The sequence below is a fragment of the Moschus berezovskii genome, chromosome 23 (assembly GCF_049115385.1).
Source record: "Moschus berezovskii isolate FMDL1 chromosome 23, NW_MosBer_1.0, whole genome shotgun sequence".
Taxonomy (NCBI): Eukaryota; Metazoa; Chordata; class Mammalia; order Artiodactyla; family Moschidae; genus Moschus; species Moschus berezovskii.
In genome coordinates this window covers 28,577,532-28,604,621 of record NC_142482.1, presented here as the reverse complement: position 1 = coordinate 28,604,621, position 27,090 = coordinate 28,577,532, and the positions used below count along the sequence as shown (strand labels likewise).

The following is a 27,090-nucleotide window of genomic DNA, read 5'->3' as shown; positions in this document are numbered from 1 at the left end:
TAAATAAACATCGAGACGCTTCCCACAATGCACTGACTTCCGGTGGAGGGTGGGCGCTGGCCCTCCGACTTCCGCTCGTTGCGCTACGCGTCTGCGTGGCTGGGTGGGGAGAGCTGGGACTACGGCTTTGGCGCTCTCTCGTGGGTAAAGGTGAGTAAGAACCACTTCACTTCAGTTCAGTCGCTCAGTCGTGTCCGACTCTCCGCGACCCCATGAATCACAGCACACCAGGCCTCCCTGTCCATCATTCAAACTCATGTCCATCGAGTCGGTGATGCCATCCAGCCATCTCATTCTCTGTCGTCCGCGTCTCCTCCCGCCCCCGATCCTTCCCAGCATCAGAGTCTTTTCCAGTGAGTCAACTCGTCGCATGAGGTGGCCAAAGTATTGCAGTTTCAGCTTTAGCATCAGTCCTTCCAATGAACACCCAGGATTGATCTCCAAAAACGCAGCTGTGATTCCGTCGGCCTGGCTCCGTCAGTGGATCCCTGAGCAAATTCCCTGAGTTTCTTTTTCCCATAGATAGACATAATGGATCTTGCCTTATTACTAGCCTCAGGCGAGTTACATGAACTACTCCTTCTAAAGCTCTTAGCACAAAGTCTGGCGCTAAGCGAACTTTAACATTATGTTAATTGTTACTGTGCTGAACCGAAAACTAGAAATTCCAACTTACTATCTCAGGACCTTCCCTTATACAGCTCTTACCGCCTGGAATATGCTTCCTTCTTTCCTGGTCTTCATAAAACAATGAAAACTCACGCCTTGTCTTTTCTGGAAACCTTATGAGCAGCGTGTCTCAGGCATTAATGTGCATAGGAACTACCTGAGGATGTTGTTAAAATGCATGTTTTTTATTCAGGAAGGGGCGGGGATCAATACTCTACATTTTAAACATGATTCAAAGTGATACGGATGCTTCAGGTCTGAAAACTACACTTTGACAAGCAAGGTTCTTGAGTAGTCTCTGTCTTGAATTCTATCAGGAAGCTATTATATTTCTCCTCATGAAGAGATCAGAGATCATGCCTGCTTTGCTCATCACTGATCTAAGGGTCCTAAGTACAGGTTTTTCAGTCTCAGCACTACTGGCATTTGGGGCCAGAAAATTCTTTGACAGGACAGGGAGGGCTGTCTTGTGCATTATAGGATGTCTACCATCCTCATTTGTGACTAAAAAGAAAAAAAAAAGCTCCAGGTGTTACCACGTGTCTAGCATAGTACATATATTTATCTTTTATATATATATGTTTTATCTTAAGTTCTAAAGAAATGTCATTATTTGACAGTTAGTACTTACAGGTATGGGGGCTTCCCAGGTAGCACTGGTGGTAAAGAACCCGCCTGCCAATGCAGGAGACATAAAAGACATGGGTTTGATCCCTGGGTCAGGAAGATCCCCCGAGGAGGGCATGGCAACCTATTTCAGTATTCTTGCCTGGAGAATCCCTATGGACAGAGGAGCCTGGGGGGCTGAAGTCCATAGGGTTGTACAGAGCCGGACTGAAGCGACTTAGCAGGCATGCAGGCACACACTTGCAGGCATATCCACAGATGTTATCCTGTATTGTTTGGCTTATTGTTTCCCTGACTAGATTGGGTTCTCTGAAGGCTGAGAACTTGTCACATACTTCTCTGAATCTTCTACAGCACCTCTCAAAACAATGGACACCTGCAGGGATTTATTAACCATCTAAGAATCCCAGGGACGGGGGAGCCTGGTGGGCTGCCGTCTATGGGGTCGCGCAGAGTCGGACACGACTGAAGTGACTTAGCAGCAGTAAGCTCCAAACATCATTTTGGTAAGTGCTATGTAACTATTAATAGTTCATCCATAAAGTACCATGCACAGAGCCCAGTACCTGATGAATAAATGTCAAAGGACAACATGGTCTTCAGAATCACAGACTGTGGTGTGAGGCTCATATTTACTCGCTTTTTCAGCACCTCACCGTGTCTTACTTTGTGGAAAGGCAAAAACAGAAAGGCCAGCAAACTATGAAACATCCATTACATAGTAAACAAGAAACAAAGTAAATGTTTTGTAAGTTCCTGTCTACACATAAAAGATAGGTTCTGTGGTACTAAAGGTTCTTTCAGAGGTGTTAGTAATATGTAACACCCCTGGCTGAGACGTGGAGGCCAGGAGTCAGGAGAGGCTTTCCAGGGCCAGCAGATGGTGCTAGCAGATTGCTTATTCTCAGACCCAAAGCCATCATTCCACCAGACTGATCCAGAGAAAGGGAGATGGAGTACTTCTCAAGCCCAAAATGTTCACTGACTACATGTTTATAGTAAATTGAGTATATGCCCTGAGCTCTGGGCAAGATAGACTTTTTACTTGAAACAGGTTCCTGAATGAGAATGGGGCATGGCCATATACAGCCTCTAGAATCTGATTCTTTACAGCCAGACCACATAGGCCTCAGTTCTCTTTTTTCTTGACCATTTCAGTTGTCCATCATTAGGGAATGGTTAGAACAATTTATGGAATACTATGAAATTATTGATATATGCAGTGAGGTAGGTCTTTATGTCCTGAAATCTCAGTGGTTTTTTCTTTTTTGGCCTATTGACCTCCCTCCCCTTTTCTCTTGTGGGCTGAGTGAGCTCTCCTTCATTGTGTACAGTCTTTGGAGGGTGGGGCATCAAATCCAAACACACTTGACCTCCCAATACATCCGTTGAAGGGGTCTCTGGAACATCTTTTCAACTCCTTCCTGCCCATAAGACCCTAACCTTCTCTCCTCCAGATTTTGAATCTTCAACAGTGGAAGAAACAGAATTAGTCCAGGGCAAGCCTTTTAAGGATTTCCACCTCCTAAGGCCTCCTGGAGTTTTCTTATTCCTGTCTTTCTCAAGTCTTCAAGTTCTTTTATTTGTTTTTGGACTTTGACCCCCAAATACTTTATTTATGTTAATTTTTTGCTGATTAAGTTTAGAATTTTAATTTTTATTTATTGGCCATGCTGTTTGGTTTGAGATATTTTATTTCCCTGACCAGGGATCAAACCCATGGCGCCTGCAATGGAAGCACAGAGTACTAACTACGGGATTAGCAGAAAATTCCTTGAAGTCTTCAAGCTCTTCAATCTTCCCTTTAATCTTTATCCTTCCTATAAAACTTCTTTATGCTGTTAACTGACCAGATGGGTTTCTGTTACGTAAAACCAAAGAGTCCTAACTATAAAACTCCCAGACATTTGGCTACATTTGAAAAATCAAGATACAGGATAGAGTAAGAAGGATATACAGGACAGTGTGAGCTGCCCTGGTGGCTCAGACAGTAAAGAATCTGCCTACTATGCAGGAGACCTGGGTTCAGTGTCTGGGTTGGGAAGATTCCCTGGAGGAGGACAGGGCAACCTGCTCCAGTATTCTTGCCTGGAGAATCCCCATGAACAGAGAAGCCTGGCAGGCTACAATCCATGGGGTCGCACAGTCGGACACGACTGAGCAACTAACACACAACACACACACAGGAAAGTGTTGATGGAGGTTATCCTAGGGAAATGGGAGTAGGGCCTGGAATAGGAGAAAGGCTTACACTCTATGGCATGCCCTTTGTTTATCACTTATCTATTAGTTTAAGAAATCGCTTTCTTAGGCTCTTGTGATCTTCCTGTTTTAGAAACCACTTGACTGTATGTCTGTTTGTTTTTTAGGACTCTTTGCAAGGGACTTCCTTGGTGGTCCGGTGTTTAAGACGCCAGTGCAGGGGCACCGATTAGATCCCTGATCGGGGAACTAGGATCCATAATAAAAAATTCAGAGCCAATGTTCTATGGTTCTCTGAATTGGTTCTGGGATTCCTTTCCTAACATATATCTGCATTTTGGGATTATTTGGAATCCATGCCTTCTCAGTAAGGCAAAAGCATCACACCCCACACACCCTAAAGTGGGCCCAACTTGCAATTTCCCGTCCGCCCCAAACCTCTTTCTTGGATTAGGACCCTCCTTGCAGTCGACTTTGTTTCAGGATTTCCTGGTTGCTTCCTCAGAGAGTGCCATGGGGTCCCTAGGCAGCAGGTGGGAGAGAGCAACCAGGTGAGCCTGGAGTTGGGAAGGAACATGGACAACAGCTTTAGGTCCTGATAAACAGCGAGCAAAGGGAGCAAAAGTGAAAGGGGAAAAGGAGAGAACTGGTGGAGGGTGGCAGCCTCCTGAGGGTTGAGGGTAGACACAGGAGAGCAGAGGGGGTGGGCAGAGAGTATGCTGTAGGTAAGACCAAATGCAAAACAGAACCGCCCAGACCTCTTGTGAATTATTTTGGGGATAATGGAACTTTAGCTTTTCTTACCTTCCACATTCCTTTAAGACTTCATTTTACACCTTAAAAAGTGGAGAATCAGGACAAGTCTTCCCAGTTGACAGGCAGAGAAGCAAAGGATGAGAGTAACTTGCATGAAGCTGTCTGATGACGGTTTAGGTGAAGTCCTGGGGCCTGTTCCCAGGTTCTGCTGCTAAAGACGCTTTCCGTGCCCACCTGCTTCCACCCCCATTATACCCCTTTCCTTGACCTTCATACATGATTTGCTCCAGCACATGCCTACAAGGAATATAGATCAGGGACTCATGAAGGTCTTTTAACCTGTAGTAGAAGTGACTTAGCAGCAGCAGCAGCAGCAGTGTAGATACATACAGGCTATTCACTTTAGCCTGTATGTATCCTTTAGAATCCACTTGATACTGCAAAGGTGCTGCTACACTGTGTTTCTGCAGCACCAGATTTCTCCATACAGTTAACACTATAAAATTCCTCTATCTTCATTCATGCAAAAAGTATCATACTTATTTTTTCTCAAATGTACCTCAGGAAATTGCACTAAGAACCATGGAAATAAGAGGGGCATGGGAATATAGATCGTGGCTCTCTACCAAGTGGAGATCTGGAAAACTTTTAGCCCCAAGTTTGTTTTCTCTTGGAATGTAGCTATTTATGGACTTGCTTCCTCTCTAGACGGAGCTCCTTGAGCATAGACATCGCACTCGAGTGATCTGTAGACCCCCTGGGCTTAGCACATTGCCTGCAAACTGCTCGACAGTCTGATACTTAATGCCAGACGCCTGGGAGTCCCTTCTGTCTCTGAAGCAGAGCCAGAGCTCAGATCCAGTGCCACAGATATCCTGCCTGAGCGATGCTGCTGCTGTGCCCCAAGATGTAGTTTCTTTGCTTTCCTTTCCCTTTTCCCCCAGTAACTCCCTGGCTGTTCTCCCCAAATCAGGTAGTGCTAGGGCCCCTGTCCTGGGACAGGGCCTCTCGTACACAGGGCTCAGGACTCTAACCATCCTAAGACAAGGTTTTTCCTCTGTGCGTGCTCCCGCGCAACACACAGACTTCAATCCTAACCAAGTAGCCAGATGATCCTTCTCTTCATTCACAGGGCACACCTACTACAAATGGGCAGAGGAGGGGCAAGAGTGTCATGTTGGACACATACCTGTCTTTAGCAAGGGGAGAAGCTTGATAGCAGGACACCACTTCTGAAGATATCAAGGGATCCATCCACTGATGTCATTATTCTAACTTGTGTTAGATATAGGAGAATGACTTCCTCTTTATATATTGATTACTGAAGAATTTTGATATCCCGACTGCTACCACCTAACGGTAGGGGTGGGGAAGGGAGCCATTAAACCATAAAATAAGGAGGCTAAGTATAAATTCTAGGCCCCAAAGAAAAAGGTAAGGACTTAGACCCTTACTCCACAAAGTTTCCACTCTGGTAGTTTTCCTGACCATTTTGGTAAAGTTACACTTGGGAGGGAGTATAGGAATTCAGAACTGCCCCTGGGGCTGACTTTATAGACATAACGGGTTATTTCTCAATATAATTTGGTCAAATGTGTGAATCCAAAGAGAAACGTGTTCATTCTGGAACAAGTCTCATGTCAAACAGTTCTTAATCTTTTTCATTTTTTACCTATCCCTTAGCCTTCTTGTCCCTGCAGAAACAAAAGAAATATAATGACTAAAGGAAATTTCTTGCAGATTGAGACCCATTTATCTAACCTTTAAATGACCTCATTTTTCCTTCCTTAGTTAAGGGCCCATGTGGCAGGAGTCCCGGGAGGGAGGCCTGACATGTACATGACTAAACTTTCTCATTGACCAACTTTAATTGGCAACGCTTGGAAAGGCTGATCAATTAAAATCCTACCCCTTCACTGGCAGAGCTAGTTTTGGGTAACAGGATTTAATAACAGAATGCCCACTGGACACTTACTTACCCTTTTCTTCTGGGAAAGCAGCCATTCTTCTTTGCAAAATCAAGACAATCACAGTTGCACATTTTCCCAAATCTTTGGCTGTATTGCAATGGTTGTTTCATTTTGTAATCTCCAACTAAACATTTCCTAACCATGGATTAACAATATAGTTACTGACTGGTTTCTTTTAACAGTATTTATCCAACATAACAAAATAAACTGCAATTTGTTATACTTTTTTTTACAAAACATTTTATAAATATTTTTACAAAATGTATACAAAGCAATTTCAAGTGAGACATACTATACAAATGAAGGTATTTAAGCAAATAAAGCCCACACCACACTGACAGTGAGTGACGCGTCCTCTTTAAGTCAAGTCAGTCTGTAAGGCCTCCCTAATCTAACAAAGTCTACTAAATTCTTCAGCGCTAAAATAGTTCTTTTTCGTAATTGCCAGTTTAAAATTTGCTTTATCTTTAGGCAGTACTTAAGGACACAGAAAATCAAATGCTTAATAACAAATTCACACTCTTCCACAACAACAACAGAAAAAAAAAAAAGAAAAGATGATTTTTGTTACTGAGTACGAGTAGCTCTAAAACTTAACTTTGACTAATGAACCTTAACAACTGAATGTTGGCCATCTGAGGCTGAGCTCTAACCCTCCACCAGAGGGGCCTCGACATGCGAGTTATGACCTAATCACAGGAATAAAATACATTTCGTAATCGTCATTTGTCATTATCTAGAATCTTTCCTCCATTAAAAGTAAACTTACATACAAGGACACAAAAATTTACAAGTTTCATTTTGGTAAGTTAGGCTCTTGGTTTTCTCGACAAGTGTCAAGTCTTCAAAAAACCCTTTAAGATGGTATATTGAAAAGCTGGGACTGGGGTGGCAGGGCAGGGGAGGGAAGGAGAGAGGTGACAAATGTACATGAATCTATCTTGTCTCTAAAGAATTCCACTGATTCAGTAATTAATGTAACTCATCAGTAGCCTCCAAGAAGGCTTCCAGGTATAAATTTCCACAATGAGAAGAATTTGATCAGGAGGAACCACCTTTAAGTCTTGCTAGTAAATTAGGGGAGCATGAGCCCTAAGAGAAGAAGAACCTGTGACATCATGGGGTTCAGAGCAGGGTGTTATCCCAGGGCTGCCCAAACAGTTCCAACTGGCAATACCAACTTATCTTTCTAATATGTTACAATACGGGAAAGAAGGGGAAATCTGCAACTTGGACATTGGCACAAATGAGGAAAACGTGGCAACTGTGAAATGGCCCAGACTTTCCGGTTTCTATTGGCTCAAGGGTGGGAGTGGGGAGAAGGTATTTTGCTTTTGTGAAGACTGGCAGTCTCCCAGGACTTCTCTGTCTGTGTGTGTTGGCGGGGAGGCACTAAGGGGCAGGGAGAGTCTAGGTCTTCTGTTGTGTTTTCTAGGAATCAGAAGCCCTCCTTTCCATTGCAGGCCAATCTGGAAAAGAAATGCCCAACATGATGACAGGGGTTGTCCTCATTTTGGGGAAGGCCAGAAGTAAATCTTGGCAACGTGTTCAAGTGAAGACCAGTGGGAGTTCCTCTAAAGCTAGAGAGATGGACAGAAGAGATGAGAGCCTGTCCACATAAGAGGGAGGGTGACTGTGTACACTCTGTAGCCAGAATAACCTCTGTACCTGAACAGCCCAGACACACGCACACACGTATGTCAGACAGTACACACGGAATGCCATGTGTAGCGTTCCCAATGCTAGGGGACACTGATGGTTGCAGTGACCTGGAGAATGAAAGTGACAACAGAAATGGGAGGGCCTGGGGCAGGCATACAAGAAGGGAAAATGGGGAAAGCTCCCTGAAAAGAAATATAAATAAATAAAGCAATAAGTCACATCCATGAACATGGGCCAAACACAAACCATGACAGGGCGTGTCCTTTGGCTCTCAAGTGGGCATCCGGGTCTCAGATCTTTCCTTTCAGTGGTGGGCTGGCTGGTTACCTTTGGTTTGTCTGTGTTTTGGTAATGATTGCTGCCGGTGGGGTGTGACTACTGTTCTCAGACAACAAGAAGCAGAAACAAGGCCAAAGTCCCCTTAACATTTAAACTGAAAAATTATAACACAGTTTTCAAATGAAAGTGCTTTTGACGCTTGGCTATTTGTTGTGGGAGGGGGTGCGAAGAGAGGTTGAATGAAACAAAACCCAGCAACCAACAAAAACATTCATTGTATGTTGACTAGATCCAATTGTAGAATGCAAAACACTTGTTTTTTTCTCAACAGTGAACATAATATATATGCTTTTACATATATACATATTATATTCCTCAAGGCTCGATCCTGGCCTCCCCTGTACACTGTGCCACTTAACTGGTTTCCATTTTTCCTTTATTTTGCCTGGTGAGATTATCTCAAGTCATGCTGTCACAACTCAAAACAAAGTTTTCCCTAGATGAAATTCAACGTGGATGTGCTGAAGAGGTGAGGTTCTGCTCAGGGAGCATCAGAAAAGCACTTGAGTGAACAGGAAGCCCTGCTTGTGCGCTTCAGGTGCTCAGGCTGGGATTGTGGGTCCCAGCAGAGCAGCCAGGACTAACTGCTCACAGACGGCCGAGGGGAGAGCCATGCGGTCTCCTGGCCCATGACAACCCCAAGACCCACCCCCCTCAAAGCCCAAATTTGGAGATACAGTGGGGATATTCTTTAAAAAGTATCTTCTAACAGTCCTGTTTGATTTTCTTTAATAAAGTCTGTTCTTTTCAAATGACTTATGATTGTCAGAATTTTACCTAGGGCCAAGTGTACTGTGATCTCATTGAATTACAGTGTTTGGGAAAAAAAACAACAAAAAAAATGACGATAAGCACTTTTAAAACACTTGAAATGTATAGGGCCTATCAGACTGCTTTCTAATAAGGATCAGCTTTACTGAAGGATCTCCCTGTAACCACGACAAGTATTGCTCTTAAAGAAAGAATGGGATTGAAATTAGAAAGAATAACCTGTGATGAAAGATCAAGCAGGCTGGAGACAGGAGACCGTTTCCATTGCTTTTGCCAGGAAAGAATGTAACTTGTCCGGGGCGGGGTCTCAGGGCGGGTGCGGGGAGGACTGCGCTATTAACACTCTAGGATACTATTTACAGCTGCTTCTAAAATAGAGTCAGTTTCTACAACGCCTTCACTGTGGTCCGGGATGAACTTTTCCAGGCAGTTTTCCTGCGAAGCCATTGGAGAAAAATTGGGAAAATCTAACTCGACAGAGCTGCTAACCGTGGGGTCACTCTGGGACTGCCTCCCAGCCTTTTTGAGTTCCAAAATGTTCTTAAATGTCGTTTCTAAACTCTTAGTGAGCTGGAGGTCAGGTTGGGGCTCGCCTGACCCTTTCATGATGTCTGTGTGTAAAACTTCATTCTTTGGAGAATTCCTCAGCGTCTTGTCCTGGAAGGAGCTATTACAGGTCATCTCCAGGTGTGAATCTACTAGGAGGCTTGAGAGTTTGCTGTCAGGACCGTGATCTGGTCTGGACGAGTTTTTCCGGTGGCCTTCAGGGCCAGGGGAGCACTCGCTGCCTTTTGCGGAGTCTCTCCGGCTGGTTTTCTCTTCAGATGCACTCCGGTACTGAGCGGAGCCCACTTTGTCAAATTTCAGTGCTCTGCCGAGGCAGTCGGTTTTTTTAGAAATGTTTCCTTCTGCGGAGACCACGATGTGATTAGGCACTAGATGAAACTGGTCATGATTCATTGGTTCTGCCAGGCCTGCTTTGGCTCGGTCTCTGCTCTGGGCCTTGGCCGTCAGATGCACAGAACTTGTTTTACCGCCATGCTGGTCACTCCGGCCGAACTGCGTCTCATGGGCAGATTTATCGAGTTTGAAGGAACAACAGAAATCAGCCTGAAAACCCTCTGCAATTGGGAATGAAAAGAATGTTAATGAAAGAAGGAGACAGGACTAGACAGCAGCCCATCAGTGGGTCAGGTGCAAACTGCCCCCACCCCACCCTCTAAGTCCGTCGTTCATGTCCAGGAACGTGCAGAAGCACAGTTGGAGGGTGTCCTATAAAAGCAACTTGTAAATGATATATGCAAGTGGGAACCAGAACAGGAAGAAAACTTGTAGGAATAAAAACGTTTATAGGATGGTGAAAATATGGGTGAAAATCCATACTCCACAAATTGTTATAAGGTTATTGGATTTTAAAATTTCAGAGGCTAGAAAATAGTATGGAGAATACTTTTTTTTTCTATTTTTCGGCCATACCGTGTGACATGCAGGATTTTAGTTTCCCAGTCAGGGATGGGACCCATGCCGCCTCCTTTGGCAGGCAGATTCTTAACCATTGGACCACCAGGGCAGTCCTGAGAATCCATTTCTAAAAGGCGGAATGTGGGTTGACTCTAGCACGATGCAAATGGCAGGAAGCTGATGGGGTATTCAAAGAGTACCCACAAGGAGCACTACCATCCATTAGCTTATGGGCAGGAACCGTGCGTGCCTCCCTGACTCCCCCCAGCAAGGTCTGGCACACAGTAAGACAACTCAATAATTGGCTGAGGTTTAGTTGCTTCTGGGAAGGCTTCTGACTTACTTTAGTTCCCAAAAACTAGAGAAAGACTGAGAAGTGTGAGTCTACAGGAGAGAAGAAGATTCAGTTAAATGAATGTAAAATTCCAGTTTGGATTTTGCAGAACATAAACCTTCTTAGAGGATTCATATAGTGCTCTCAACTCTGAATTTTTTCTCCCTGGAATCCAGGATCTACCTTCGGGTCTTATACCACACGGTCAGTTCAGACAGTCTCCCCAAAGCTACGGCCCCGGAACCCTGGCAGGAGCTCTCCTCGGCTTTCACTCTGACATTTCTTACCCGGGTCTACGAGTGCCAGACGCTTGTCCCGGGATAGAGAAGCTCTTTCTTCCTGGTTGAACATTCTGTCGATCATCACCATCTCAGCGGAGGGGTTGATCCGCTAAAAATGAGAGAGTCTAGTCATTTCAGATGCCTTTTAACAACTGCGAACATCTTGCTGCATTTGGGGGACAGAGGAAGCAATCAGAGAAGAAAATGTGTTTATCATTGACATATTTTTTAAAATTGTATTTTTTGGGAAAAGGTTATTTACAACATTGGTACAAACTTCAAAAGGCACTAAAAGGGCATGTGGAAAGTAAGCCTTCCTTCTTTACCTGCCCTGTGCAGTGCCTTGCCCACCCACCCAGGGCCCTCTCTGGAGGTACCCTCTGCCAAGCAGTTTAACAAACTCTCCCAGAGATATTTTACGCACACGCACACATTTACATTATTCATTCTCTTATTTTTTGCACACAAATGACAAGCAACTATATGCACTATTCTCTGCTTATTTCCTCCTCTGCTTAATAATATGTTGGAAATCTTTTTGTTCAGACACTCTCTTACTTTATATTTTGCTATGCTATAATTGTGTTTTATTTTGGTCTTGCAGCACAGCTTGTGGGATCTTAGTCCCCTGATCAGGGATTGAACCTGGTCCATGGTAGTGAAAATGCAGAGTCCTATCCACTGGACCTCCGGGGAATGACTGTGTTTTGTATTAAGGCTTTCCTTAGAATTATTTCTTGCTGTACAGAATCAAATCTTATTTATTCTTATTTAATATAAAATAATTTGTTTTATTTATTTAACATAATTCATGGCAGACATAAATTGTCCAAATAATTAGTTCATTTGTCCAAATCTGTCCAAATGATCCTTTTCTCATGAATGACAGTTAGTCTTTTTGATATCTCAGTTTTATTGCAGAAATGATTGTCAGAGTAAGAACAACTGTTTGACTTTGGTGGCATAATTTAAAATAAATATATATGAGTTACAGGCATTTCGTTTCATTGTGCTTTGTAGATAGTTGCATTTTTTTTAAAACAAATTGAAGGTTTGTGGCACCCCTGCATTGAAGTCTATTGGCACCATTTTCCCAGCAAATGTTGAACAACATTTGCTCATTTCATGTCTCTGTGTCATGTTTTGGTAATTCTCCCAATATTTCAAACCCTCTGCAAACAAAAAGAATACAGCTCACTGAAGGCTCAGATGATGGTTAGCATTTTTAAGCAATAAAGTATTTTTAAGATATACACAGTTTTGTTCTGGACACAATGCTATTGCATATTTAACAGACTGTAGTATAGTGTAAATATAACTTTTTATGCATCGGGAAACCAAAAAGTTTATGTGAATCACTTTACTGTGATATTCACTTTATCGAGGTGGTCTGGAAATAAACCCTCAATAGCTCTGAGGTATGCCTGTTAATATATAAAGTAAACACAAACATACAATCATATTTACACTATACTGTATACGTAATAGTTCACCTACTCTTCCAAGGTAAATTTTCAAAGCTGATTTCAAATTAAAAGCCAGTTATGGACTCCCCTGGTGGTACAGTGGATAAGAATCCACCTGCCAATGCAGGGAACATGGGTTCCATCCGTGGTCTGGGACGATTCCCATGTGCCTCGGGGAACTAAGCCCACATGCCGTTAACTACTAAGCCTGTGCTGTAGAGTCAGGGAACCGAAACTACCGAAGCCCACGAACCCGAGACACGAGAAGCTACTGCAATGAGAAGTCTGTGCACCATGAGAGGGTAGCCCCCGGTTGCTGCAACTAGAGAGAAGCCCATACATAGCAACAAAGACCCAGCGCAACCAAAAAAAAAAAAAGCCACTTGTAAGAGACCAATTTATTAGTCTGTATGATTTTAGAACTGCTTCTAAAATCTCAGACAGATTTGGTCTTTCCATCGTTTTCGGAGATATCTTACTCCTTTCTCTAATTCGCTGTGCTTTAAAATCAATTTCAGTTTCTATTTGGAGGACTGAAAATGCTCTGGAGTTAGGGAGTGCTGACGGCTGTAATATGTTCAGTCTCTGAACATATTAAAATCCATCAGGCTGTACATTTTAAAATGCATGATTTTTATGACGTTAGTGATCTCTCAACTGAAAACAAGACAAAACTCATCTTTTGTCACCTCATCTTTTCAGATATTATTCTGAACAACCTTCAGCAGAAGTGTCACCAGTCCTCTCCCGCCTTTTCCAGGTGATGAGAGGCAGTGGACAGCATCAGAGTGTGGACGGGGGTCAGGTGGTCCTGGTCTATATCCCAGCTCTGCTAATTACAGAGGAAACTTGCTGGCTGTATGGCGTCAGGCGAATTACGTAAGCAAGCCCCAATTCCTCACTTGGAACCAGGAAAACAATGGCATGCATTGAGAGTGATCAGTCACGGAAAGCACAGCACTTGTATTTGGGTCGGCCAAAAAGTTCGCACGGAAAATGTACAGAAAACCCGAACAAACTTTTTTCCAACCCACAGCTGCTGTTAGTAGTAGGTACAGGCAAAGGTAAATTTTTCTACAATTTTAAGTATCTGTTCCTTTTAAACTATGGCGGGAAAATGTAATTCCTTGAAGTTTTTCTCTCTGAATTAGTAGCTGTGACCTGTGGAGTTTAAGAAACAAACTGTGCTCAGTGGAACTTTACCATGGCGTCCTCCAAGAGCAGGCATCTGTACTTGTTAAGCATAGCTTGGGTCCTTTTCAGAAGCTGAGTGGCAACTGTTTCAAATTCATTGTCAACTTTAAAAAGAGAGAGAAAAAAACAGTAAGACAGTGCGTGCGCATCATCACCCAGGCCTTCATTCCCCCGTTTTCTCTCTTGGTTTAGCTCTTCCTTGGTTAGACGTGATGCTTCTGCATGGTTTTCCCTGACTGTTCACTGGCACGTGCTCTCAGAAACTCATTTCAATACTAGCTTATTTTAACTCTGATTAGGAAACCAAAAACATAACTCCTTTAAGATCATCTATAAAAGAAAACCATGAAACACAGAGCAGCAGCAAATATCAGTGAACAGAGAATCATCTACTAGTTCAGGTGCTGAAGCCTCCACTGCCTTCCAGAGCATGAAAATCTGAAACCACTGTGACAATGAGGCCCTACTGTCTGGGCTGGGCAGACCAGGTTCCCGTAACCACACCAACGAGTCCATGGCATCTCGCAGGTCATGGTCTTGTGGCTCTGTCCTTTGTCTCCAAGCGTCTCAGTTTCCACTTCGCTCTTCTCAGAGCCTCCACATCCCTATTTCATGCTGGATGAGGATGAAGAGCACCCTGGCCCTCCCAGGGAAGCTCACAGTGGGCCAATGGCTGCGCTCCCATTAGAGACCCTGGCCGGAAGGATAAGTCTGGGGGCAATTGAGGGACTGATTCAAGCAGTGGAGGGTACCTAACGGGGTCCAGGCTGGGAACGTGGTGGGAAGGAGAGCAGAATTGGGCAATGTGGCTGAGAGAGGCAGCAGGGCCAGGCATCGGAATGGGCTAAGCTCGAGGTGGGATAAGAGGATGTTACCTCTAAACGTTTCACCACTTTCTGGATGTGGAGCAGTGCCTGGGACTGCCTTTGGAACCTCAAAGCTTTTGGAGGGCTACAGTATCTACCTAATTCATAAAGGTGATGCTATCAGCTCAGGGCATGTGTGCACTCAGCCTAAACACAAGGACTGTGCCTGAATCACCATGCGGAGCACCTAGCCCAGGCTCTGCCACCTGCAGCCAGAGTCCAGACAATGTTCTGCATTCACTGCCCTCAAACTTGCCCACAAAATGTTCAGACATTTGGGTATCCCTTCACAGAATGTTGAGAAAAATAAGTCACAGTTCTCAACATGGCCTGGGAAACCAAGTAAATTGGGAAGATGACAGGTCTGCGATGAAAAAGAGTAATCCAGCGACCATCTGGGGGCAACATGGCTCAGGGTCTCCTGTGGGGCGTGTCCCCAGGAGGCGGTCTGGTGTCAAGGTGGCACTCTGGGTCTCTAGCCTGCTCACCTTTCTTCAGGTCCTCCTCCGTGGGCATGGAGCCCTGGCACACGTGGTAGGAGAGCAGCCTCTGCACCGCGTCACTGAGTGACCGGAACTGACTTTTGTCAGGCGTCACTGCGTGGGCTTGGTCCCTCTGTAACTGCTGGAGAATGCTGTGAGAGAGAAATTGCCGATGGCTGTGCTGAGTCATGGCAAGAAATCTAAGCACAATGGTCATACGCATGCAAAGACAATGAGACACCCAGGGGTGTTATCGTCTATAGTATAGCTTTATACTTTGTACATCATGGGTTTAGTTTAGTCTGACCCTGAGTTTAGTCTCAAACTATGACCCTGGCCTCTAAAGCACCATGTTCCCACCAACCATTCAAGTGCGGGTGCTCATACAAACCCTGGCCTCACCACTGGCCAGCTAAGCTTATGGTTAACATTTCTGTTGTGAACACAGGGATTTATCAAACCATGCTTCTCAGAGACCCTGAGGCCAGTCAAAGGGCATGTGGTTGCTAAGAAGACAAAGAACTATTCTTAAGAACAAAAGGGTTAGCAGTAGGCTCAAACTGCATTTGATATATATATGGGTGCTAACAAACTATAGTGAAAGGCTTCCAAAGTATACTTTAAAAAATATATAGTATCATGACCTGACTGCTGTTGTCTGTTTGTTTAAGATTAGGAACCTAGAAAAACATTCAAAATGGGTCATTTCCGAAGGGGACTCACAAAGCTCCTTTAGTCAGCTGTTTGGAAGCAGGCCTCTTCTGTCCTCCCGGATGACCATCCACCTGAGGACAAAACACACCTCTTCTTAGTCCCTTCTGTAGAAAACATAAGCAGAACACAGTTCCACATAAAGGTCACTGTGGCTGCAGCCTTTTCAACTCTCTATCAAGAGCACACTCTAAGAATGTAGAATTTGCCATGCTGGAAAACGAAACAAGGAAGTCCTATAGACCCATGCAGCAAAGCTGCGCTGTGTCAAGATTACAGAAAGCTGTGCTATCAGCTTCTTGAAGGGATTCACTTGTACCTTAATGCCTGAATTCCCAGCTCCCTCTACAAATGCTTCATTATATTTTTATTTTTTTCTTTGGCCACCTCATGACATGTGGAACTTCCCTGACCAGGGATCAAACTCATGCCCCACTGCAATCGAAACAGAATCTTAACCACTGGACAAACAGGGAAGCCCTTAAACGCTTATTATTATTATTTTTTTTAATTTGGCTGCACCAGTTCTTAGTTGCAGCATGTGAAATCTAGTTCCCTGACCAGGGATCGATCCCACAACCCCTGCATTGGACGCACAGTCTTAGCCACTGGATGTCCAGAGAAGTCCTTTCATTATATTTTTGAAAAAATAATATTTTAAGTGCCAACTTCATAAACAGCTGAAAATTCAATAGATAGTCTTTAACTCATCTTCTCAGTAGTAAAGAAGGGAGCAAACACATTTGAGCTCTTGTTATATCCAGTACAGGTATGCAATCTAGCAGGGTATTTCTTAGTCATAGTAAGGAACAAAATACTCATGTCAGAACCTGAGAACTGAGCCAGATCCTTCACTGAGTATTCCAGGCAGGCCCAGACGATCACAAATTTCATTAAGCTATTAACTGGTAAAATTGATGGAAAAGAAACTGAGGCCTTAGAAAACGGAAGACAAAAAATTTGTTTCTTCCTTTTTAGACCAGTGGATGAATTAAAAGACTATAGAGTCTGACTACTTCATACACTCCGACAGGGGAAAAAAATCTCTAGTATAACTAACAGATCCACTTTTGATAAGATACTGGTTGTTATCATTCAATAGTAAACTACATTTTTTGAGTGCCTATTAAGTGTTGGCTGCTGGTATATTCGGAGAAGGCAATGGCAAGCCACTCCAGTACTATTGCCTAGAAAATCCCATGGATGGAGGAGCCTGGTAGGCTGCAGTCCATGGGGTCGCTAAGGGTCAGACACGACTGAGCGACTTCACTTTCACACATTGGAGAAGGAAATGGCAACCCACTCCAGTGTTCTTGCCTGGAGAATCCCAGGGAAGGGGAAGCCTGGTAGGCGGCCGTCTATGGGGTCACACAGAGTTGGACATGACTGAAGTGACTTAGCAGCAGCAGCAGCAGCTGGTATATTATTATTTTTTGTATTCAGAATCATTTTTATTTTTTAAAAGATAAATTTTTGCATTGTTTTATTTAATAAGTACTTAATATTTTCACATGAATACATTTTCCAAGAAAAATCAGAATGGAATTTTTCAACTAAAATGTAACTCAAAGGCTATAAATTATTCTTTCTTTAAACAAATGTATTAATGCATTACTATAATTTATTTTGGGACACATTCTATTTACTTTTGCTCTTGAGGATTAATTTTTTCTTTTTAATTAAACTTTCTGTTTTGGAGTATAGCTGATTAATAATGTTGTGATAGTTTCAGGTAGACAACTGCTGGCATATTATTGATTCATGAGGAGATGATATAGCACTGACAGGATGTAAGGAATAGATGCGTTCATCCTGGAAACACTGACATTACAAGACCTGGCCTTCGGGAAGGTCTTCAGTGGGCACTTCTGTGGGCACACAGGGCATCGGGGCTGACTGTGCAGACGATGCCAGAGAGCCTCTAGTAAGCAGAAGGGGATGTGACATTTTCTTTCAATCACATTGAACATTAAGAAGAAGCCAGGCAAACTGTCTTCTACCTGTACCGTTGGCTGGCCAGGAGGTGATCCAACAACTTTTTCCTGTTGGGGCTGCGTGGTTCCTAAGGACGCTGGTATAACTTTGCTTCCAGAATCCTGCCCTATTAGAATGAACACATGAGACAATGTTCAACAGAAATAGTAAATCAGGCCTGGCAGGTAACCCCTAAAGTCCAATGTACATACATTACTGAACTTGCTGAAATAGATTTATCATGGATGTTGGCTACGAGAAAGGAAAGCAGGAAGTATATTTATCTACCAAAGCACAAAAAGCAGAGGTGAGGGTTATGAAAGATTATTTAGGTGATACATAGAAATAAACACATACATAAATGGTAATAAATAAAAGCTGTCAAAGCTACAGTTTCAAATCATCTAAGGTCTACGGAATAGGCCTCAAGCCAGTGATCTGTCAGTACCACCGAACCTCCAGATACTCACAACTTAAGGAAAGGGAGGCCCAAACGGGGGACTGGCTACAAGTGTTCACAGTGTCATCTCTTCTAGTACTTATTGGGCAGTGTGGGTGTTCAGAGCTTTAGAAGAAGTGGGAGACATGACCCATGATACTTTCTGTCTCAGAGGGGTGAATTCTAAATATACCTACACAAAGCAACATGAGGATAGCCGCAAAGTCACATGTGCCATATAATACTATTTTTATTTAACTATTTTCAAAATACTAGGTTTCACTCTTTCTAAGCAGCACACTTTTTGAATATAATTTAATAGAGGTGTTTTAATTTCTCATTTTTTATATAAAATGATGACACAGATGCAACATGGTATATAACTCGGGTGGAAGGGATACAGAAAGCAGGTAGGATCAGAGCAGAGGTGAGGCGGAGTGGAAGAGATGCAGGATGACGGGTGTGCAAAGAGTGTCCCCTGGGAAGACGGACATGGATTGAGGAGAGCTCATGGAGGGGGGGGCTCCTGACCTGGCAGTGCGGTGCTCAAGAGGCCTGGCATGGGCGCTGGCCTCAGGCCATCTGTGGTCTTGGAAGCAGAAATGGGGGAAGTCTGATTCAAGCTTTTTTTCTGAGCCTGTGAAAAACATGGCCAAGATGGAAAAATTAAATCCATGATAAAAGCTTTAAAAGGTCACTTAAAATGCCAACCAAGCCAGTTAATGAGTCTCCTGCATTGCCCTCAGGTTAGATTATAAAAGAATTTTCCCCGTCACATTGGAAGAACTGCAAAGAGTACCCTCTAAAGTCTCCAGGCACGCTGAATCTCCTTGACACCCTTAAGGGATGCAGAGTTCATTGACACCAGCTGCTTTCTTGCTCCTGGAACTCCTGTGTTCACGGTGCTCAGATGCAGAGCAGAGCCTGGAACTCAGTTTCTACCCCCCAACAGTTTCTAGTTTTAGGAATGCTTTATCACACCTGCAAGGATTATGACCTTGACTATTCGGGGTCTGCAGGAATGCCAAGCACCCAGTCAGGGCCTAAGTGCCAACCCCAAATCTACTGTCAACACTCGCTGTTTGCTGTGTCGATGATCTGAAGGACCTCTCACCCCTGCTGTCTGGGAGGTCTTTGGTTCGTGAAATGACAGCCTCAGGTGGCAGGTAACTGGGAAATTTAAATTCAACTGAATATTAGTCTGAGCAAAATATCACTAAAAAATTAATATGATGTTTAAACTGTTATGTGCTTTTCTATAAATAAGGAAGATGAACTCGGTGATGTTTAAGGGCTAATAAGTTCTAGCTCTAAAAAATTTGTTATCTCTATAATGCATTTAAAGTAATAAACAGTTTCTGGGCTTCCTTGGTGGCTCAGCAGTAGAGAATCTGCCTGCAGTGCAGGAGACACAAGTTCAATCCCTGGGATGGGATCCCTGACAAGCCACTCCAGTATTCTTGCCTGGAGAATCCCATGGACAGAGGAGCCTGGTGGACTAGAGTCCATGGGTTCGCAAAGAGCTGGACACGACTGAAGCGACTGAGCACACAACACAGGCAAAATAAAGGGTGGGTTTCTAAACCACACACAATGTTTAATCTTTTATGTCATTACTATTTCACAGTGCAGATAGTTTTCAGTTTTTCCTTCAGTTTTATATTTTGTACACCAGCAGATGATTTAGTGTAACCATCTCCATGGGTGATGGATGACCTGTGACTTTGGTCTAAGAAAAAGTTTCCCACCAACCATTCACGTGTGGCTGCTCACAGAACTGGGTAATGCCTGGTCACTAGCCAACTAATCCAATTAACTAGATATGTTAATATTTCTGTTCTAAACACTGAATTATGCTAAACAATGATCTATTTGGGCTCCTTTTTCTAATACAAAAATGAAGAGGGATTTGACATCATCCAAGAGAGACTGGAGGAGGTCATTACAAAGATGGAAATGGTCACCTTGCTCATCTCTCCATTAGCAGGGAAGCTTAGACTTGCATCTCTCAAGTCTACAGGCAATATTCATACGTTCTTAGTGAGAACACCACGGGGAGAACCTCCCAGTCCTCAGAGTTTCCCCTGGAACATAACTCCACACTCTCCCACTGCAGAGAAGCCACAAGGAGGATATTCATGTTGTAGGGAGGCCTGTGGCTTTCTTCAAAGTATTTGCAGTAGAAAAACACTAAGGGCCACCTTGACTTAGTGGTTAGGACTCTGGACTTTCACTGCTGTGGCCCAGGTTCAACCCCCAGTTGGGGAACTGAGTTCCTACAAGCTGCAAGGTGTGGTCAAAAAAAAAAGAAAGAAAGGTACCACTTTGGATAAAAGTTGGAAAAATGTGGTCTAACAGGGCAAGGCTATATTCTAGATGGGACTCTGAAATAACGCAATCAATAGATGAATAGATGAACCAGAAGGAATACGTTCAAATGACCAAAGTCCTCATAGCAATGCTGCTGGGACACATTTTTGGAATTTCTTTCAATATGCCTAGTTCACATGAAACAGAAGAATTTCGTCCTTGTTGCTTAAGAGCATACAGCTTTGAAAAACTGAATAAGTAAATGGCACTACACAGCCTGATCTCCCAACTTATCTATCAGTCATGACCCTGAATGACTCTTAGCTATTAAACAGACAAATAAAACAAAATCCACGCATACGTAAGTAGTAAAACTAGGGAACTCTCCAGTAGTTCAGTGGTTAGGACTCTGAGCTTTCACTGCCAAGGGCTCGGGTTTGATCCCTGGTTGGGAACTAAGACCCCACAAGACGTCCAGCACAGCCAAAACAAAAAAAAGTAAAAAAGTATATAAGAAAAGCAAGGAAGAAATCATCATAATAGTCAGGAGAGGGCTGGGGTTAGGAAGGCACACAGGAGGAGGAGGTGGCTTGTGGGAGTACTGATAACATCATCCTTATTTCTTGAGTTGTTACACAGGTATTTGTTTGTAATTATTTGGTAACTGTACATTTATGTTTTCTTTATTTTCCTAAATGGGTGTGTGTTTTTTCATAATTTAGAAGAGTAACAAGAAAAAAAAAAATACCCTGAACAATCTAATCTAATGTCAAATATGCTTTCCAATTGTGATGTTGGAGAAGACTCTTGAGAATCCCTTGGACAGTAAGGAGAATCAAACCAGTCAATCCTAAAGGAAATCAGTCCTGAATACTCATTGGAAGGATTGATGCTGAAGCTGAAGCTCCAATGTCTTGGCCACGTGATGCAACAGCCAACTCACTGGAAAAGACCCTGATGCTGGAAAAGAATGAAGACAAAAGGAGAAGAGAGTGACAGAGGATGAAATGGTTGGATGGCATCACCGACCCAATGAACGTGAACTTGGGCAAACTCTGGGAGATAGCGAGGAACAGGAAGGCCTGGTTTGTTGCAGTCCACGGGGTCGCAAAGAGTGGGACATGACTTAGCGACTGAACGACAATAACAGCAAAGGGAATAAATTGCCACTGTGTCTGAAAGCAAGGCATCTATCTGCAGGACACCTCTCGTTGAGCAGGTTCTGGGATGAGTGCTTTGCAGGCCTCTTGCCCACCTGAGTGGGGGTTCAACACTGGCATCAGTGCATTTTCATCCTCCAGCTACTGCCGGTGTCCCTCTCTGTGTCCCTCCGCTGGGGACTGGAATGATCCCCAGCTGGTACACTGGGGGGTGACATGGAGGTTGGGTGGGCCAGGGTGATGGGAGAATAGCAATCCACTGGGAAGGTGGGTTACATCTCCATTCACCAGGTCTGCATGTTTGGAAAGCTCTGCTGCCCAACAGGCCCGCTCAGTTTCCAGATGTCACTGGTCGCTTGAAGTCCCCTGATTTTCAGGGCAGGACTTTTGTCTGGTTCACTCCTGAATCCCCAGCACTGGAAGAGGGCCTGACAACACAGCCAGCACAGGGTGAATCGCTGTCAAATGAAAGTGAGTGAGTGAATCCCACAGCAGCCTAAGTCACAGGGTCCGCACTTCCTCCCAGTCCAGAGCTCTCCCCAGCAGCCAACAACTTTCTGCCATTTTCCCCCCACCTTAGCTTGCCTTCAACTGATAATCTTTTCCAGAATTAAAATTTATCATTCTGGCCTTTTTTTCCTGAGCTCTGAGGAGAAAACTTCCTCTTGAAATATATTTTCTTTACAACAGAGAAGCTACTGAAGGCTATTTTCTTGCGAACTTGGCTCCAAGAACTCTGCTCACATCAGTGTATGATTTTAACTCTTTAGATCCTGCATTATCTTGATACCATGTGAATACAGAGAAATCCCCCAATGAATCAGAATACCAAATCGCTCCCTACCCAGCTCTGTGGTACCCTTTGTAAGAAGCCCACAACAAACTAGCAAGATGATAGGCATCAGGCGTCTGCTGAATGAGGGAGGCCACTGGGAATCCTCCCAGCCCACACCCTCCTCTGGGAACTGCCCCCCGCCACAGAAGTGGGGTGGAGCCAGTGTGGTGGACACACAAAGCGCTAGAGGATGTGGAGAGCTAGAATCCAGGGCAGGGGCACCTCCTCTTCCTGTGGAAAAGTGCCATCCCTGCCAGTGAGCAGCTTCTCCCTCCAAGGGGTGCCTTTCTCTATTTCGGCTCAGGGAGTACTTTTTCCTAATTTGAACAAAGGCTCTGTACAGAGCAGCAGAGGCCCCATGTGGTTGCTTCCTCAGGTCACCCATGACTGGATCCTCTGGTCAAGGCTGACTGAACCATGGGGGCGCCAATCAGATGCTCCTTGGACTCGAGAATGGGGGAGCAGGTGGGGTGCCTAAGAGCAGTAGTTCCCAAGTGCAGCTTTATAGCCTAATTGTATCAAGATCACCTGGGGGAGCTTCTGAAAGACACAGTTTTGGGGTTCCATCCACAAAGATGGATTCAGAAAGCCAATGTGGTGTTTAGGAACCCATTATTAAAAAGCCCTCCAGTGGATTCTGAAGTATTCTGAAGCTGGGGAGACCACTTCACTCGCCAGTCTCTCTTTTTCTTTTTCTTCTTTCCCAGTCTCTGTTAAATGGCTGGCAAACATTGTGACACTGGCCTGGGCTGGCCACTTGGGGCCAGGAGAGGGAAAGGGGACCGTGAAGGAGAGAGGCAGTCACATGCCATCTTGGAGAGGCCAAGGGAACAGCATAGAGCCTGATTCTGACCCTTACAAAGGAGCTGCACTCCATGAGATGTTCTTTTTTGCTAAACAAGTTAGAGTGAGTTTCTGATAGTTGCAACCCGAAGTACCTTGACTAAGACATTTGGGCATTCACTGTATACACCACACTGTGGTGATCAGAGAGGGGCTGAAGGATACCGCTGCAGGCCTTGCCGTCTGAACATTTACCAGCCAGAGAACACCCAGGCGGGCCCAAACCCACCCAAGTGCACCACGGTTACAGTGGCTGATCTCAGGCCCTCAGGCCTGACCAGTAACCCTTTCTCTCTCTGGCTAGCTCCCTGCTTGTTTTCCACTGAAGGCTATTTCATTGTCTTCAAACCCGTAAGCCAGGTGAGAATTCATTCCACCTTCTACCATCAAAGATATGACCTCACCTGATCTCCAGTCATCCCTTCCCCTCTTCCCTGTTACAGTGGAAGAAGCATCTCGTCTTTTTTTTTCTACAAAGAATCCCACTGATGTCCTGGAATTCATGTCCTTCTCCTTCCCAAGAGCTTTGGGAAAAAGGTCAAGGCTTTCCCGTATCTTATAAAAATCACCCCTGGACTCCACACACCCGTGGAGCTACTGCGGGGTCAGTTACTGTCATTTTTCTGGAAGTTGTCCATGCTTATCACCACACTCATCTCCCCTGACCTATAATCTGGCTTCTGCACATATCACTCCATGGAAACAAACGTTACCAAGGTCAACAGCTGCCTCCCTATTGCTAAATATGTCAGAAACATTCCCATCCTGACATCCACCAGCCCCTCAGTGACACTCAACTCTATGCACCCCAGCTATCCCTGCCTGCCTCATTTTCCTTTCCTAGCTTCCAAACTGCCAAGACCTTTTGGTTTTTTGGAATATTCTGAGTCTCGCCTGCGGACTTGTCTTTCTGTGTCCACCCGCACAGTGTTGAGGTGTGTTAGGGCTCTCTTCTGGTCACTCTTCCTCTCTACTGACACCTCTTCCTGATGCATTTCCTCCACTCTGGCCGCTCCCATCATGATATGCATGCAAGTCAGTCGCACTTCACTGGCATTTCACTCTCTGCTTCAGCATATGGAGCCATTTCCCATACAACTCCGTTGTCACACAAGTACTTCCCCCTTGACAAACATCGTAAACTAAGCTCAGAACCTCCCTTCAAACCACGATGTCTTTCCCTGTGCTCTATTTCAGTGAACCTGGGTGTCACAGTCAGGGATCTCAGTTCAGTTCAGTTGCTCAGTCGTGTCCGACTCTTTGTGGCCCCATGAACTGCAGCATGCCAGGCTTCCCTGTCCATCTCCCAGAGCTTTCTCAGACTCATGTCCATCAAGTCAGTGATGCCATCCAACTGTCTCATCCTGTTGTTCCCTTCTCCCACCTTCAGTCTCTCCCAGCATCAGGGTCTTTTCCAATGAGTCAGTTCTTCACATCAGGTGGCCAAAGTATTGGGGTTTTAGCATCAGTCCTTTCAATGAATATTCAGGACTGGTTTCCTTTAGATGGACTGGCTGGATCTCCTTGCAGTCCAAGGAACTCTCAAGAATCTGCTCCAACACTGCAGTTCAAAAGCATCAATTCTTTGGCCCTCAGCTTTCTTTACAGTCCAACTCTCACATCCATGTGTGACTACTGGAAACACCACAGCTTTGACTAGACAGACCTTTGTTGGCAAAGTAATATCTCTGCCTTTTAATATGTTGTCTAGGTTGGTCATATAGTTTTTCTTCCAAGAAGCAAGCGTCTTTTAATTTCATGGCTGCAGTCACCATCTGCAGTGATTTTGGAACCCCCCAAAATAAAGTCTCTGTTTCCATGGTTTCCCCATCTATTTGCCATGAAGTGATGGGACCAGATGCTATGGTCTTAATTTTCTGCATGTTGAGTTTTAAGACAACTTTTTGACTTAAAAAAGTTGGGAATCTGTATCACCCTTATTCCGCCACTCCAGCCAATCAATCAGAAATTCTATCTAACCTGCCTCAAATCCATTTCACTTCTCGCCATTTGTGCTGCCACCCAGGTGGAGTCGGTTTTCACTATGTCATGCTTAGGTTATGACACCATGATGGCTCCGTGACACAGTATCAAGGTGCTGTAGGATTTAGTGTCCGCTTACCTTTCCTAAACCTTACCTTACCTAAATCTTCATGCCTCACTTGAATCTGTTCTCCTTCCCCTGCAGAACCACATTCTCTTCCCTCCCCAAGGCCGTGCACTTGCTGATCCCATTGCCTGAACATTCTTGACTCAGACCCTCTCTTGTTGGATAATTTCCTTCTCCCTTAGGAGGGCTCAGTCAGAAACCATTATTTCATGGAAACCTGCCCCATCTGGGTGAGAGGCTCCTTTCTGTAGCCTGGAGCTCTGGGCTGCTCCCATCGGAGCACCGAGAATACTGGTCAGCTTGTCCGCTGCCTTCTGCCCTACAACAGCCTGTTGCAGCCCTGGGACATGGCCCAGGGCTGGCCGCTCAGGTGCCGATACACTGCTGAATGAATGAATCGATGAAGGAAACAGTACAGCAAGTGACTATGTACCTGGTGGGCAGTATAAACACAAAGTGCAGAGACGAGATCAATGGATGGTGTGAGAAAGGCTTCACTCCTTTAGAAGTCTGGATGCCCTGATGGAGGGGAAGCCGTCAGGCAGACAGGAAAGGATATTCAGTGGATACCCATCAGCAGAGGCTTGGGGCTCATGGTGAGTCTGGCCTGTTTGGGGAACCATGAGGGGTTGTGCCTGGCTAACCTGAAGAGTTCAGCTTGAGTTCAGCTTAAGGACTGGGCTGGGGGTCTGCACTTTTCTCCTGTGCAATGAGGAGCTCCCAGATGATGTGGTTTAGGTCACCGAACAAATGTTTTGGGAAGATGAATGTAATGGAAACCAGACTTTGGGAAGAGGCTGAAGGCAGACTAATCACTCACAATGGTGACAGCCACCTAATGACAATGAGAATGGGCCTTGGGAACTGTCTGCTCATTGGCCCTTCTTCCTGTTTGTACTTTAGAATCACTTGGGGAGCTTTTGAAAAATGCTAATGCCTAGAGCCTTTAATCCAGACTATTTAAGTCAGAATTTATGGGGGTATCCATATTTTTACAAAGCTCCCCAGATGATTCTATGGCTTGGCTAGGGTTTCCTCATTTTCAAGAGAAAACAAGGGCTCAGAATTTAAGATATGAACTTAGATCACAAAACTAGTCACTGGCAGAAGATGACCTGTAAGTGAGCTGTGATTGCTATTCCAACTCTTGTTTTACCCATTATACCGCTGTCCCTCTTGAAGTCTAGCCCCAAGTATGAATGCAGAAAGCAGAGCAATAGGAAGCAGTGTGGTAAGATAGCTAGCAGGTGAAGCCTGCCTTTACAGCAGTTCGCCCATGCTCTGAACCGCCAACTCCTCGACTGCAAAGTGGGGAGGATAATGCTGCCTGTGGCCCCAAGGTAAGGATCAGAAATGGTACAGAGGGCCCCTGCATGTTCCAGTTGTCAATAATACTGTTACTTTCATTGCTATTGGGAAGAATGGATGTGACACATTCAAAGAAGAATTTGTAGGATTTAGTAACCTATTAAAAGTACAGAAGGAAAAGAAAAAAGCAAGAACATCTAGATTATGAAGTCTGAGTGTCTGAGGATTCAGCGGTTCCATGGTAAGGTAGGCAGGCTGAGCTGGATGTGGAAGGAATTAGGGAGGGGCAGGGAAGGCTGGAGACTTCAGTGGTGACCACT

At 44.5% G+C, this 27,090-nt stretch overlaps 1 protein-coding gene and 1 long non-coding RNA gene across 6 annotated transcripts in view; one reads left to right on the top strand and one right to left on the bottom strand.

The window, feature by feature from the left end:
• Positions 1-13: 13 nt before the first annotated feature.
• Positions 14-4,567, top strand: LOC129543790 (uncharacterized). Its single transcript, XR_008683339.1, has 3 exons — positions 14-150; positions 1,651-1,802; positions 3,666-4,567. It is a non-coding gene; the product is annotated as an uncharacterized LOC129543790 (long non-coding RNA).
• Positions 4,568-6,294: 1,727 nt separating this feature from the next.
• BICRAL (BICRA like chromatin remodeling complex associated protein) overlaps positions 6,295-27,090 on the bottom strand; it is a 109,269-nt gene continuing 88,473 nt past the window's right edge. For 3 of the 5 annotated variants that reach the window (XM_088831189.1, XM_088831190.1, XM_088831191.1), the window contains 7 exons: positions 18,736-18,841; positions 17,792-17,892; positions 15,804-15,898; positions 15,087-15,232; positions 13,742-13,836; positions 11,079-11,181; positions 6,295-10,117 (listed from right to left, as the gene is read on the bottom strand). In XM_088831189.1, coding sequence (XP_088687315.1) covers positions 9,333-10,117; positions 11,079-11,181; positions 13,742-13,836; positions 15,087-15,232; positions 15,804-15,898; positions 17,792-17,892; positions 18,736-18,841 — 1,431 coding nt within the window. In that variant the 3' untranslated portion in view covers positions 6,295-9,332. The remainder of the gene's footprint in view (positions 10,118-11,078; positions 11,182-13,741; positions 13,837-15,086; positions 15,233-15,803; positions 15,899-17,791; positions 17,893-18,735; positions 18,842-27,090) is intronic. The other 2 variants (XM_055407092.2, XM_055407096.2) reach the window with 2 other exon arrangements.